The 13,167-nt window shown below is 38.5% G+C and overlaps 1 protein-coding gene across 5 annotated transcripts in view; it reads right to left on the minus strand.

The window, feature by feature from the left end:
- Positions 1–13,167, minus strand: part of UBE2H (ubiquitin conjugating enzyme E2 H) — a 102,367-nt gene that overhangs the window by 75,061 nt on the left and 14,139 nt on the right. For 2 of the 5 annotated variants that reach the window (XM_042972171.1, XM_042972157.1), the window contains exon 1: positions 5,038–5,552. The exons of 1 other annotated variant lie outside the window; for it this stretch is intronic. In XM_042972171.1, the coding sequence (XP_042828105.1) occupies positions 5,038–5,084 (47 nt within the window). In that variant the 5' untranslated portion in view covers positions 5,085–5,552. Of the gene's footprint in view, positions 1–5,037; positions 5,553–13,167 lie in introns of those variants that run through there. 2 more of the 5 variants (XM_042972177.1, XM_042972196.1) reach the window with 2 other exon arrangements.

Genomic DNA, 13,167 nt, shown 5'->3' on the forward strand with positions numbered 1-13,167 from the left:
TGGGTGGAGGACAGGAGATGACAAGGCTGACAGAACGCACACTGTGGGGGTTTCTGAGAGGAAAGGTCACAGGCAGGAATATTAGGCAATACAAACTTGTCCAGTTCTTTTAATCCCAGGTATGCTGCTCCCTGAAATAAATCCTTAGCTAATAAAAAGACTTTTACAGATATCACGGAGGGATGTGGGTGATTTTAAAGCATCAAGTAGCTAGGAAAGAAAACTACAACTTTGAACCGTAAGGTTTAGAAGAGTTCTTTTTAAAAATCTACCTGCATATGATTTTCCTAAATTAAAAATAATATCTATGCAGTATTCCATGTTGCCCCCTGCATCTCAACGAACATACCTTTGAGTACTCTCCTTAAAACAAACCCAAGTGTGGGATTCATTACCAAGAGCTAAAACCAAACACACACACCAACGACCATTACTATTGTGTGCTATACATTTAACATTTCTTCTCTGAAGGCACTGAGAGTTTCAGAATCCTGCAACTACCTCCAACCTGGTCTCTAAAACTGCTTCTATTTAAATTGGGTGCTGATCAGCCTCAATTTTCAGGCCTTAAAGCAAGACAAATGCTCCCATTAAAAAGGACTGGCAGAGGGACACATGATGGCTGGCTCAGTCAGTAGAGTATGCAACTCTTGATCTTGGGGGGCCTGAGTTCAAGCCTCACACTGGTATGGAGCTTTAAAAAAAAAAAAAAAAAGACTGGCAGCTCAGGAATGCCAAAAGTGGCAAGACCCCAAAGAGAGGGCTCATATCATCACCTTTACACACACACACAGTTGATTAACGAGAGCCACTCAAGCTCTCTACATGAAGTTCTTACAACTGTATTCATACTTGCTGTGATGTATAGCAAGAGACGCAAAGATCAAAAATATCCTCATGAAAGACGTCCAAAAACACAAATTCTTAAAATTACCAACCCTGTATAAACCTACACCTATTCCGATTTGATGATAGAAAGAAAATACCCATTAGACCATCTGCTGTGCCTCTTAAAAGCAAGAAGGCATGGATGAGAGCAAATGTATTCGGTGCTAGGCTACAATTATTTCTATTTTGGAAAGTAAATGACCAACCCCAGTTCAAAGGAAAAATATCAATTTCTGTTATCTGCGTGTTTCAAAAGGGCAGTAATAAATAAGAGCCAAACTAATGAGTCTGAAACTGAAATTAAAACAAAAGCTCGACTGACCATAATTTTAAAATACCAAAACCCATTTCTAGACTTAACAAAAATAAAAAATTAAAAATTCTCCCGTTGGGGTCCTGGGTGACTTGGTTGAGCGTCAGACTTCGGCTCAGGTCATGATCTCACAGTTCGTGAGTTCAAGCCCCATATCGGACTCTTTGTTGTCAGCACAGGGCCCACTTCGGATCCTGTCCCTCTCTCTCTATGCCTCTCCCCTGCTTGTGTGCGTGCATGCATGCGCTATCTCAAAAATAAACATTAAAAAAAAAAAATCTGTTAATACCCCCACTTAAAACCTTCACCAATGCCTCTCGGTGCCTGCAGAACACAATTCCCTCAGCCCCCCACACGTCTGCAGAGTCTTCGCTTGTGCCTTGGCCTCCCCAATCCAGGAACTCTGTGTACATTCATGATGGGCTTTTATAGCTCTATGCCTTTGCCTACTTCCCTCTTCTCCCTCCGGAATGTCCTTCAAGTCTGTATGCTGTCCGAAAATGCCTACTCATCTTTCAAGACCAAGGTCAGGCTTCACCTCTCGTAAGAGCCACGTTTCCAAGTGGGCTGCGCATTACTCCCTCCTCTATGTCACTCTGTCATTCAAGGGCTGACAAAGTTCACCTCTCTCCTAGAACAGAGGAGCTATGTCTCTTGCTTTTCATGGTAGCACCCTTACTGCTTTGCAAGGGCCTCACAGAGAAAAGGCACTCAAAATATTTGGTTAGAAAACAGACTGAGACAACAATGGGATACCCTTTCACATCCATCACATTAGCAAATACTAAAAAAGCTAGACAAGTGTTGGTACGGATACGAACAAACAGGAGGCCTCAAATGCTGTTGACGGAAATGTAGTTTTTTGGTACAACCACTTTAAAGAGTAACTTTTTTGGGGTACCCGAGTGGCTCAGTCGGTTAAGCGTCCGACTTTGGCTCACATCATGATCTCACAGTTTGTGGGTTTGAGCCCTGCGTCTGGCTCTGTGCTGATTGCTCAGAGCCTGGAGCCTGCTTTGGATTGTGTCTCCCTCTCTCTCCGCCCCTCCCCTGCCCGCTCTGTCTCAAAAATAAACAAACATTAAAAAAAATTTTTTTTAATTAAAGAGTAACTTTTTCATCTCTAGCAAAGCTGAAGACACGCACCATTAAGACCAGCAATTATATGGGGCACCTGGGTGGCTCAGTTGGTTAAGTGTCTGACTTCAGTTCAGGTCATGATCTCACCGTTCGTGGGTTTGACCCCCACGTTGGGCTCTGTGTTGACAGGTCGGAGCCTGGAGCCTGCTTCAGATTCTGTGTCTCCCGCTCTCTCTGCCCCTCCCCTGTTCATGCTCTCTCTCTCTCTCTCTCTCTCTCTCTCTCTCAAAAATAAATAAATATTAAAAACAAAAAAAAAGCAATTTTGCTTCAGGTTATATACATTAGGTCATTATTTGTCAAATGTGGGTCCTGATCAGCACTTTTTACAATGAGGGGATAGATACATTATTTCAAGGATGCGTCTCTTGTATGGCTAAGGATTTTTTCAGGGTAAATATTTTTTTAATTATTTTTATAGAACTACAGCTTCCATTATATCTGTACATGTAATGTGTGCACGCTGGGTCTCAATGTAAAATACATTTCTTATTATGTCTAATGAACAAAAGAGCCTGGAAAATCTTGCCCTACTGCCCTACAGAAACACATATGTGCTCAAAATGACATTCATAAATGTTGTTTACAGCACTATATATAATGGCAAAAAATTGAAAGTAACCTAAATGTACATCAACAAATAAGGAAAATATGGTATATGCATGTAACTTTTATAAATGAGGTACAGCTACTTCTATCAGTATCAACAAATCTTAAAAATACGGAACTAAAATGTATGCTACTATTTATTTAAACACGCAAAGCAATGACAAATATTACTTATGGATATGCACATATACATAAGAAAGTAAAAAAAAAATGAGGGGAAAGAGAATTGAAAAAAGTTGCAACTTCTAGTTCATGAAGAGGGGGAGGAGAGAGGAATCGTGGAGGACTACACAGAGGCTTCAATTTAACTACAGGTCTTCTCCCTTTTTAAAAAATAAAATTTCTGGGGCACCTGGGTGGCTCAGTCGGTTAAGGGTCTGACTCGATTTCGGCTCAGGTTGTGATCTCATGGTTGTGAGATTGAGCCTGGCATCAGGCTCCACTCTAGGCATGGAGCCTGTTTAAGATTTCTCCCTTCCTCCTCTTCTGCCGCTCTCCCACTTGTGTGTGCTCTCTCAAAAAATAAATAAATAATAAATAAAATACAAAAAATTTTTTTTAAATGTCTGCAACAAATACGGCAAAATGTTAAGATCTGACAAAACAGTAAATGGATGCTGTTCTATTATCAGCAAGATTTCTTCCTATTTCTTGTGGTGCTCAAAATATCTCATCATCCAAAAAATATTTTTAGGGGTGGCTGGATGGCTCCGTCAGTTAAGCGTCCAACTTCTGCTCAGGTCATAATCCCGCAGTCCATGTGTTCGAGCCCCGCATCAGGCTCTGCGCTGACAGTTCGAAGCCTAGAGCCTGCTTCAGATTCTGTGTCTGTCTGTCTGTCCGTCTGTCTCCCTCCCTCCCTCTCCAAAAAAAAAGAAAGAAAAAAAAGAAAAACTCTAAAAGCTTAATTTATAAGTTATTACAATGTGTGAAAAACATTTTCCCCACTAGGATAACATGAGTTTTAAAGCAATTTTTGCAGAACTTTGTCTTTCTAATACTGTTTAGAGTAAGAGCATATGCTTTCATACTCTGAAAATGGATAAACAATCTCATCACTTCAATATTTCCTCTACGGAAAAATTACATGATACCAGTGGAATTGGTGTTAACATTCTCTGGTGTGATAATGGTACTGTACTTACACAGGAAAAGTCCTTACTCTTTGAAGATGTATGTTCAAGTATTTTAGGTAAAAGTGTCATGGCTTTTGCAACTTACTTGGAAAAGGCTCAACTAAAAACATATATGATAAAGGAAATATGACAAAATGTTTATTGAGTCTACATGGAAGATCTACAGGTATTCATTTATTTTATTCTTTCCACTTTCATGTATCTGAGATTTTTCATAATAAACTATAAAGAAAATTTTCCAGTGAATATCTGTTGAACAAAAAGCATAATGCCGATGTGATGCAATTCTATCTACATTACCCTTACCAACTAACTTCCAGAATAAAATGAAGTTTTATCTGCTTCTGTAGTTTTACTCATAAAAATGTGGCAGCTGAAAGAAAAAGATCTACAATATGGCAAGTTAAAGGCCTACCATATTTTAACCAGTAAATATTATTGCCGACCTGCAACACTGGTTCTGCAATATTACTGAATCATAACCTAAGGTAGCTTGAACAAGCTTAGACACTTTTTATGTGATTAAAAGTTATGCAGTAATTTGAAAAAAATCATAAAACTGATAACCAATTTCCTTAATCACCTTTCCAATAAGCCAAACTTCGGTAAAAGGATCTATAACTTAATACCTTGTTCTTGTCTATAATGAGCTAAAAAACCCCAATTACAAACATCCGAGGTGACTGATATTAGATAGAACTGGTTTTAAAACATGGAAACAATCTGAAATCTATTGTTCAAAACACCAGGGATCGGGGAACAAAGAAGGGAGAGAAATGTACTGGCTTGAAATTAAACTGTTTCAGAGAATTCTAACAAGGGCCTTGTCCCATTTACTAAACCATACTGCCTTTCAAGATGTACTCTACATACAAAATGAAACTGAAACACGACATGGGTAAACCACAAGTCCCCTTCTCCTAAAACAGACAGGGAACAGATACAACTCACCCCACTGGACAAAACCAGAAGGCATTCTTAATTTGGCAGCTCCCCATGACCAGACAAGGATTATAAAATCTTGCTTTAATTCTCCCATCTGTAATAATGGTAACTCATTTATTCATAGTTAGTCGAAATGTGACTTAAACATGGTAAACCAAGCATTTGAATTTTTAGGTGAGCAGGTGAGCAGTTAACACTGAATAATATTTTAATAACTGTTCTTTTGATAATACTTCAACTAATTCCAAGGATCCGTTTCTAGAAATGAAAGGACAACAACTGTTACTGGCCTAAGATAAGGAGCTTCTCCTACTCAAACTTAACATTGATGCAGGTTTCTAAACACGAAGCAAAATTTTATCTCAGCAAGTCAGAAATGAAGATGTCAAGGTTTTCTACTTTACACTTCTAAAAAGCCCTAGGAAAAATTCAAACCAAGAAAGTAGTAAGCTGCAGAACTTATTTTTATAATACATATCTATAAAGATAAGATTCAAACTAAGATTTAAAATTTGTCATAAAGCTTTTTTTTTTAATGTTCATTCATTTCTGAGAGACAGAACATGAACGGGCGAGGGGCAGAGAGAGAAGGAGACACAGAATCTGAAGCAGGCTCCAGGTTCTGAGCTGTCAGCACAGAGCCGAACTCACAGACCGTGAGATCATGACCTGAGCTGAAGTCGGACGCTTAACCGACTGAGCCACCCAAGGTCCCTCATAAAGCTATTTTCAACTCTCTATTCCCTAGAAGGCAATGCCAGGTATACACATGGCTGTGACGATCTTTCATATGTTACATATATACACACAATAAGTTACACGCAAGATGGCTATACAGATAAAAATCACAATATTCAAGTTGTAAAAACTTAGGATCCTCTAAGCCAACTCCTTACTCGATATGTAAGGAAACAGATACCCAAGAAGGAAGTGAAAGGCACAAGGTCTTGCAGCACTGAGCAGCAGAGAGCGAAGGGCGAGAACACTGGATGGTCTGCCAGGCAGTTTTCTTTCATCCTAACATGCTGCCCCTCCTCTACACCAACCTCCCAAATTAGGTCTTGAGTTCAAGTTTGAAGATAAACTATAAGCAAGAAGAGACAAGTGAATGGTTTGTCTTCTCCCTTAATGCCCCAGCATAAATAATTTTATCATGTAACCCAGTCTTCCAGCAAAGCAAAATCTGTAAGACATGTGATAAAGGTAAGAAATAACATTTATAAACCAAAATTCAAGGCATGGGAAGCCAAGCCTGAATGATAATGCTCCCAAATATGTAAATGAAAGAAAAAAAAAAAAACAAACCCTTATCGTTCATTGTGGCAACACTGCTGGTTATCCAACCCAGTATCTATTCTTTCTTCTTTCTTTTTTTTAACTTATTTCTACACCCATCGTGGGGCTTGATCTCCCAACTCATGGGTTCGAGCCCTGAGTTGGGCTCTGTGCTGACAGCTCCGAGCCTGGAGCCTACTTCAGATTCTGTGTCTCCTTCTCTCTCTGCTCTTCCCCCGCTCAAACTCTGTCTCTCCTTCAAAAATAAGTAAACATTAAAAAAATTTTTTTAACTAAAATCTTGGGGTGCCTGGGTGGCTCAGTCAGTTGGGCATCTTGGTTTTGACTCAGGTTATCAGCTCATGGTTCTTGGCTTCGAGCCCTCTGTTGGGCTCTGCACGGACAGTGCAGAACCTGCTTGGGATTCTCTTTCTCTCTCTCTCCCTCCTCCTGCTTGTGCTCTCTCTCAAAATAAATACTTTAAAAAAAAAGAATATTTAAAAACTAAAAATAAAAAAATCTTTAAAAAATGGGTGCCTATGTTATTTATTTGTATATCTTTATATCTCCATGTTATGGTCCTTTTTGTTTTTATACAGAATTAAATAGAAGCACAAAGTTAGTAACAGAATCTAATAATTCAGCTCTTAATAGACCTCTTCAAGACAACAGAAATTGCTCTAAAGATACAGAAATGAGCATCTGTACTTCCCAGGTCCTCATAAGACCACACAGAATATTAACAGTGCTCAGGTTCAGAATAATAGAAGCCAAAGGTAAACTTACAACTTCTTCAAGCCTCAGTGTGGTATTGGTAAATTTTAAATTTTTTCAATTAAAAGAAATGTTTGAAATCTTTTAATTCTGGGGTGGCTCAGTTGGTTAAGCATCCACCCCTTGATGTCGGCTCAGGTCATGATCTCACAGTTTACGAGTTCAAGCCCCATGTCGACAATCACCTGCTTGGGATTCTCTTCCCATTCCTCTCTCGCTGCCCCTCCCCCACCAAAACAAACTTTAAAAAAATAATTTTTTACTCCTGTTACTCTTCATTTTCTAAGAGCTACACAGTACAACCTCCTTTACCTGCTTTACAACAGAAATGGGAACAACTCAATACTCACCACTATGTTTCTATCAACAGTATGATTAAATAGAATAAAAAGCTTTGCATATAAAAAAAACTTATATCACATTTTACACTTTATTTTAAAAGACTGAATTCTGGCAATAGAGTCTAGTCTTCTCACTTGAAATAAAGATAACTGCTTTATGAATGGGATATTCTAACAATGGACCTATTGTCAACAGCCCAGAGTCAGCTCAGGGCCTGATAAAATAAAATTTAATGTAACCTATCCTGTAGCCCAAGAAGTAAACTGCTGTCTAATGTTTCCTCAGCTCCAAACAAAAAATGCAGCGACAAAAAAAAGTGCTGCCTTATTTCATCACATCGACAATACACCATTATTTCATGACACCAAGAAAGAAAAAAGCTGACAAACACTACCAACTGAAAGCCATCTCCATTTCAAAGATGTGGAGATGTAGGAAAAAAGTCTTAGAATCTATATAACATGGTGTAAACTCTGGCATTCTTTACTCACATGAAAACACTTGCCATCTTCATGTTATACCAATTCCCCTTCAAGGCTAAATGTGTATTTATTTACCTGCTTTACTATATACTTCAATTCAATCTGATTTGAATATTTGATTAAAGACTAGTATTATGCCAACACTACACTAGGTACAAATAAAGCACATCCTATGACAACAACATGACAACTTCTCTTCATACATTTGTGAAGGCAGTTCTCAAACTGTCTGGTCTTAGCACCCTTCACACTTAAAAAAAAAAAAAAAAAAAAAAAATCAATGACCCCAGGGGCACCTGGGTGGCTCATTCGGCTGAGCGTCTAACTTCAGGTTATGATCTCACAGTCGGGAGTTCAAGCCCCACATCGGGCTCTCTGTTATCAGCACAGAGCCTGCTTCGGCTCCTGTCTCTCCCTTGCTCTGCACTTCCCCTGCTCATGCTCCCTCTCTCAAAAATAAATAAAACCATTAAAAAAAAAAAAAATCGACGACCCCAAAGAGCTTTTGTATGGATATTTACCATTTTGAAATTAAAAACATCAATTCATTTAAAATAATAAATTTTACACATTTTAACATATATCATTTTTATGAAAAATAATTTCCAAAACAAAAAAACAATTTAGCAAATTTCTTTAATATCTGGCTTAACAGAAGTGGGCTGGATTGTCCTATGTGCTTCTGCATTAAATCTGGTACATTTTGAATGTAGTTAGAAAAAAGACGAGTAGTTTAATAGACTTTTCAGGTCATACCGACATTTTCCACTGATACTACACCAAAACTTGACAAGTGGGTAGTTTCCTAAAGGCCAACTGCAATGTGGAATCTGGAACGGTACCAATGAACTTTTCATACTGTTAAAGTCCACTGGTCTACCTTGAATTTTTAATGAATCTTTTTTACCCAAGCATGATTTTCTATCATGCACTGGCCATGTGGAAAATACTGGTTCACAAACTTATACGGACCTTCCTAATGTTGACACATTTCATTACACAGTATCAAAAAATCACATTTAATATCACCACTATCTCATCAGAAATGTAAGTATTAAACAACTGTCAAGCATGTGGCTGATAACAAGTTACCCAAAATTCTAATTTTTGGTTTAAGGCTTATATTTTATCATTTTATCATATATCATTTTATATACTAGCAGTTTTCCTTGGAGTGATAGGCTCGCTTTTTTTGGAGAAAATGTCTGGATCAAGTATCTACTTTCAAGTACAAATGGCATTCCATAAAAAAACAGCTAGTTCGGTTGCCAACTCAAAATCACCTAAGTTGTTTTTTCTAGAAACCACCACCATACTTTCAATATGCAGGAAAGAGGTTTCTCATTTCATTACACAGAATATTAAAAGACACATAATTGAGGGTCAAAATTTACTAATGATCTTTACTCCTGATCAAGGACATGCTCAAGTGAACCTGCCTTTTTTTTAACCACAGGCTTGTGGTGAAAGGCATGTTGATGATGACCACAGTTTAAGATCTGCTTCTCTCCAGCATGATTTCTGTACATAGGTTTCTGATTTTCCATACAGGTGCCAAAGTTTAGCTTAAATCAACCCAAGGACTTGGCAAAAACCTGTAGTGGATGTGCGTGTGTATTTTTTTTTTTTTTTAAGTTTATTTTGAGAGAGAGATAGAGCAAGGGAGGGGCAAAGAGAGAGAGGGAAAGAGAGAATTCCAAGCAGGCTCCACACTGTCAGTGCAGAGCTTGACGTGGGGCTTGATCTCACTAACCTGAGATCATGACTTGAGCCCAAATCAAGAGTCTGACACTTAACCGACTGAGCCACCCAGGCATCCCACCTGTAGTATATTATGTATCAAAATTCACTTAACAGGTGTTTTCTGAGCACCTACTTCATACGCAAAGTTAAATGTATGCCAAAAGGACAAAAGCATGAGAAACTCTCATTGGCTCAGGACCCATCATTCCTCTAGGACCTCAGCATTTCCAGACAATCTGTGTAGCCCAAGATTTTTCATCCATAAAAAGTGAGTCACAAGGATGCGTGAGTGGCTCAGTCGGTGAAGCAGCCTACTTTGGCTCAGGTCACGATCTCGCAGTTCATGAGTTTGAGCCCCACGTTAGGCTCTGGAGCCTGCTGCAGATCCTGTGTCTCCCTGCTTCTCTGCCCCTCCCTGGCTCATGCTGTCTCTCAAAAATAAACAAACACACACACACATACACAAATTAAAACCAAAAGAAGTGAGCCATAACATCTCAAAGCAAGGATGCCACAAAAATTGACTGAAATATACCAGAAAGAGGGGCGCCTCATGTGGCTCCGTTAAGCATCCAACTTCGGCTCAGGTCATGATCTCACAGTTCGGGAGTTCAAGCCCCACATGAGGCTCTACTTTGGACTCTGTGTCTCCCTCTCTCTCTACCCATCCCTGGCTCATGCTCAGTCTGTCTCTCTCTCCAATAAATGAACATTAAAATATGTATGTATGTATATATATATATATATACATATATATATATATATATATATGCATATACACATGAGAAATAGCACATTATAGAACAAGTATCAAGGGTCAAGAAAGATACAGCTGAGGACTGAATGGGCCAGAAGTATAAAATTTAACTAGTCACTACTAAGGGACTTAAAAAAAAAAAAATACAAAGATGAATTTGGAAAATAAGGAACCACTAGAATAGTATTATCTCTTCACTAAAAATGGTTCACCAAGGTGAATGGACAAACTGTGATACACCCAGACAATGGAGCATTATTTGGCACTAAAAAGAAATGAGCTATTAGGCCATAAAATGACACAATGGAAACTTAAATCCGTATTACTAAGTGAAAGAAGCCAATCTGAAAAGCCTACCTCCTGTATGATTCTAACTATATGACATTTTAGAAAAGGCAAAATTATGAAAACAATAAAAAGATAACTGGCTTCCAGGTGTTAGGGGAGAGAGGAATGAACAGGTGGAACACAGAATTTTCAGGGCAGTGAAAATACTGTGTAGGATACCATAATGATGGATATAAATCATCACACATATGTCCAAGCACATAGCTATACAACGCTAAGATGAATTCTGATATAAACTGCAGACTTTGGGTGATAATGATGTGCCAATGCGAATTAATGAATTGAAACAAATGTATCACTCTGGCAGAGGATGATGACAATGGGGGAGGCCGTTCATGAGTGGGACCAGAGGGACACGGGAAATCTCTACCTTCTCAATTTTGCTATGAGCCTAAAACTACTCTAAAAAAGTAAGTCTTGATTGCTTCTTGTTTTCTTGTAAAGGCCCACCGGGTACACAAAGTTAAGAAAGTGAGCAAAGGAAACAAATATAAAAGAACCAGTTCAACATCTGGCACAGAGTCATCAAAGCAGTAAGATGGCCCTAAAGCTCCACACTACTGATTCTTAGCACCTACATGGCATCCAAGTGCTAGCATTATTTAAGGCCAAAGGTCTAAAAGCACACCACCGGGGTTACTAAACCAATAAACGGCTGATTATAAACACTTCTGACTTATTTACCACACAAAAGCCCAGGCGTCCCCATAAGTTGATACATAAATTCTGAACTGTCCTCTACAATCTCAAAGAATGTGTAACTACTTATCACTACTATGTTTATAACTAGCAAGATATTTTCCATTAATATTCAATTTCTACTTTCTTCCTCGCTATTTTCAAGGAAGCCCCTGAGAGATACACTTTGGCTTAACTTTTTAGCCCAGAAACCAAATGGGTTTGGCCAAATTTTAGTATTTCACTATTACTTTTCCAGAGGTCACTTACCCAAGAGCCTCAACTATAAATATACTCTGTTCAAGAAAAGAAATGCATTTTATACACTTTTATGACTTTCATCATCTGTCAGTGTTATTGCTAGAGAGAAAGGAGAAGGTGGCAAATACATCAACCAAAATAAAACTATACCAGGGGCACCTGGGTGGCTCAGTCGGTTAAGCATCCAACTCTTGATTTCGGCTCAGGTCATGATCTCATGATGTAGGAGTTCAAGCCCCGTGTCGGGCTCGGTGCTGACAGTGCTTGGGATTCTCTCCCTCTCTCTCTGCATATTCTCTCTCTCAAAGTAAATAAACTTGAAAACTTTTTTAACTACACCAAATACTGTCTAAGTAAAATGAGTTTTCTCATTTAAAGGAGGAAGTTTTGGGGCGCATGGGTGGCTCAGTCAGTTAAGCATGCAACTTTGGCTCGGGCCATGATCTCATGGTTCGTGGGTTCGAGCCCCGCATTGGGCTCTGTGCTGACAGCTGAGAGGCTGGAGCCTGCTTCAGATTCTGTGTCTCCCTCTCTCTGTTCCTCCCCTGCTCACACGCTCTCTCTTTCTCAAAAATGAAAGAAAGAAAGAAAGAAAAGGAAAAAAAGAGAGGAAGGAAGGAAGGAAGGAAGGAAGGAAGAGAAGGAGGGAGGGAAAGAAGCTTCAGGGCACCTGGGTGACTCAGTTGAGCATCTGACTTCAGCTCAGGTCATGATCTCACAGTTCGTGGGTTTGAGCCCCGCATCAGGCTCTGTGCTGACAGTGTAGAGCCTGCTTGGGGTTCTCTGTCTCTCTCTGCCCCTCTCCCACTTATACTCTCTCACAATATACATAAACTTAAAAAAATAATAATAATAAAAAAATGAAATAAAGGGGTAAGCTTCAATTGTTCAGGAAATTCTGCAATAAAGAAAAAGTGAAATTCTAAACAGTTAATCTTCCCATAACTGAATTTCTGGTTAAAACTGACAACTACAATTATGTCAAGATTTTCACTGAAACTACAAATAGAACTGCTAAAAAGAAAAAAAAAAGACATCAAAATGGTGAAAAATTCATTCCTTTTAGAATAAAATGTTTCTACAAGCCAAAATAATGATCTGCTGCTAGAATTAGTGGTTGATAAGAATATATTCTTCTCTCTTAAAAGTTAATTATATAACTGATTAATAACAAGAAGCTATGCAGAATGTCATGGCATTTTATCAGTACTCCACCCTAAATCCTCTTTCTGGTCTAAAACTCTATTATAGAATTCCTTGACATAGGAAGCTTTTAACTAATACCTTTTCAGTTCACTCTAAGTTTCTCTTTATTTTCACATATAAAAGTTATTATAGATCTAAAAAGAGCCAAATGTACAGACTTAAACTTGCCATGCAAATTGTTAAATAAACAAATCCACCAAATCTGTGTGCTCCCAGACCACATCCTCATATATTTACATCCCATTTCGTTTCCAAAAGCCTGTACCAATT

Source organism: Panthera tigris, chromosome A2 (genome assembly GCF_018350195.1).
Source record: "Panthera tigris isolate Pti1 chromosome A2, P.tigris_Pti1_mat1.1, whole genome shotgun sequence".
NCBI lineage: Eukaryota > Metazoa > Chordata > Mammalia > Carnivora > Felidae > Panthera > Panthera tigris.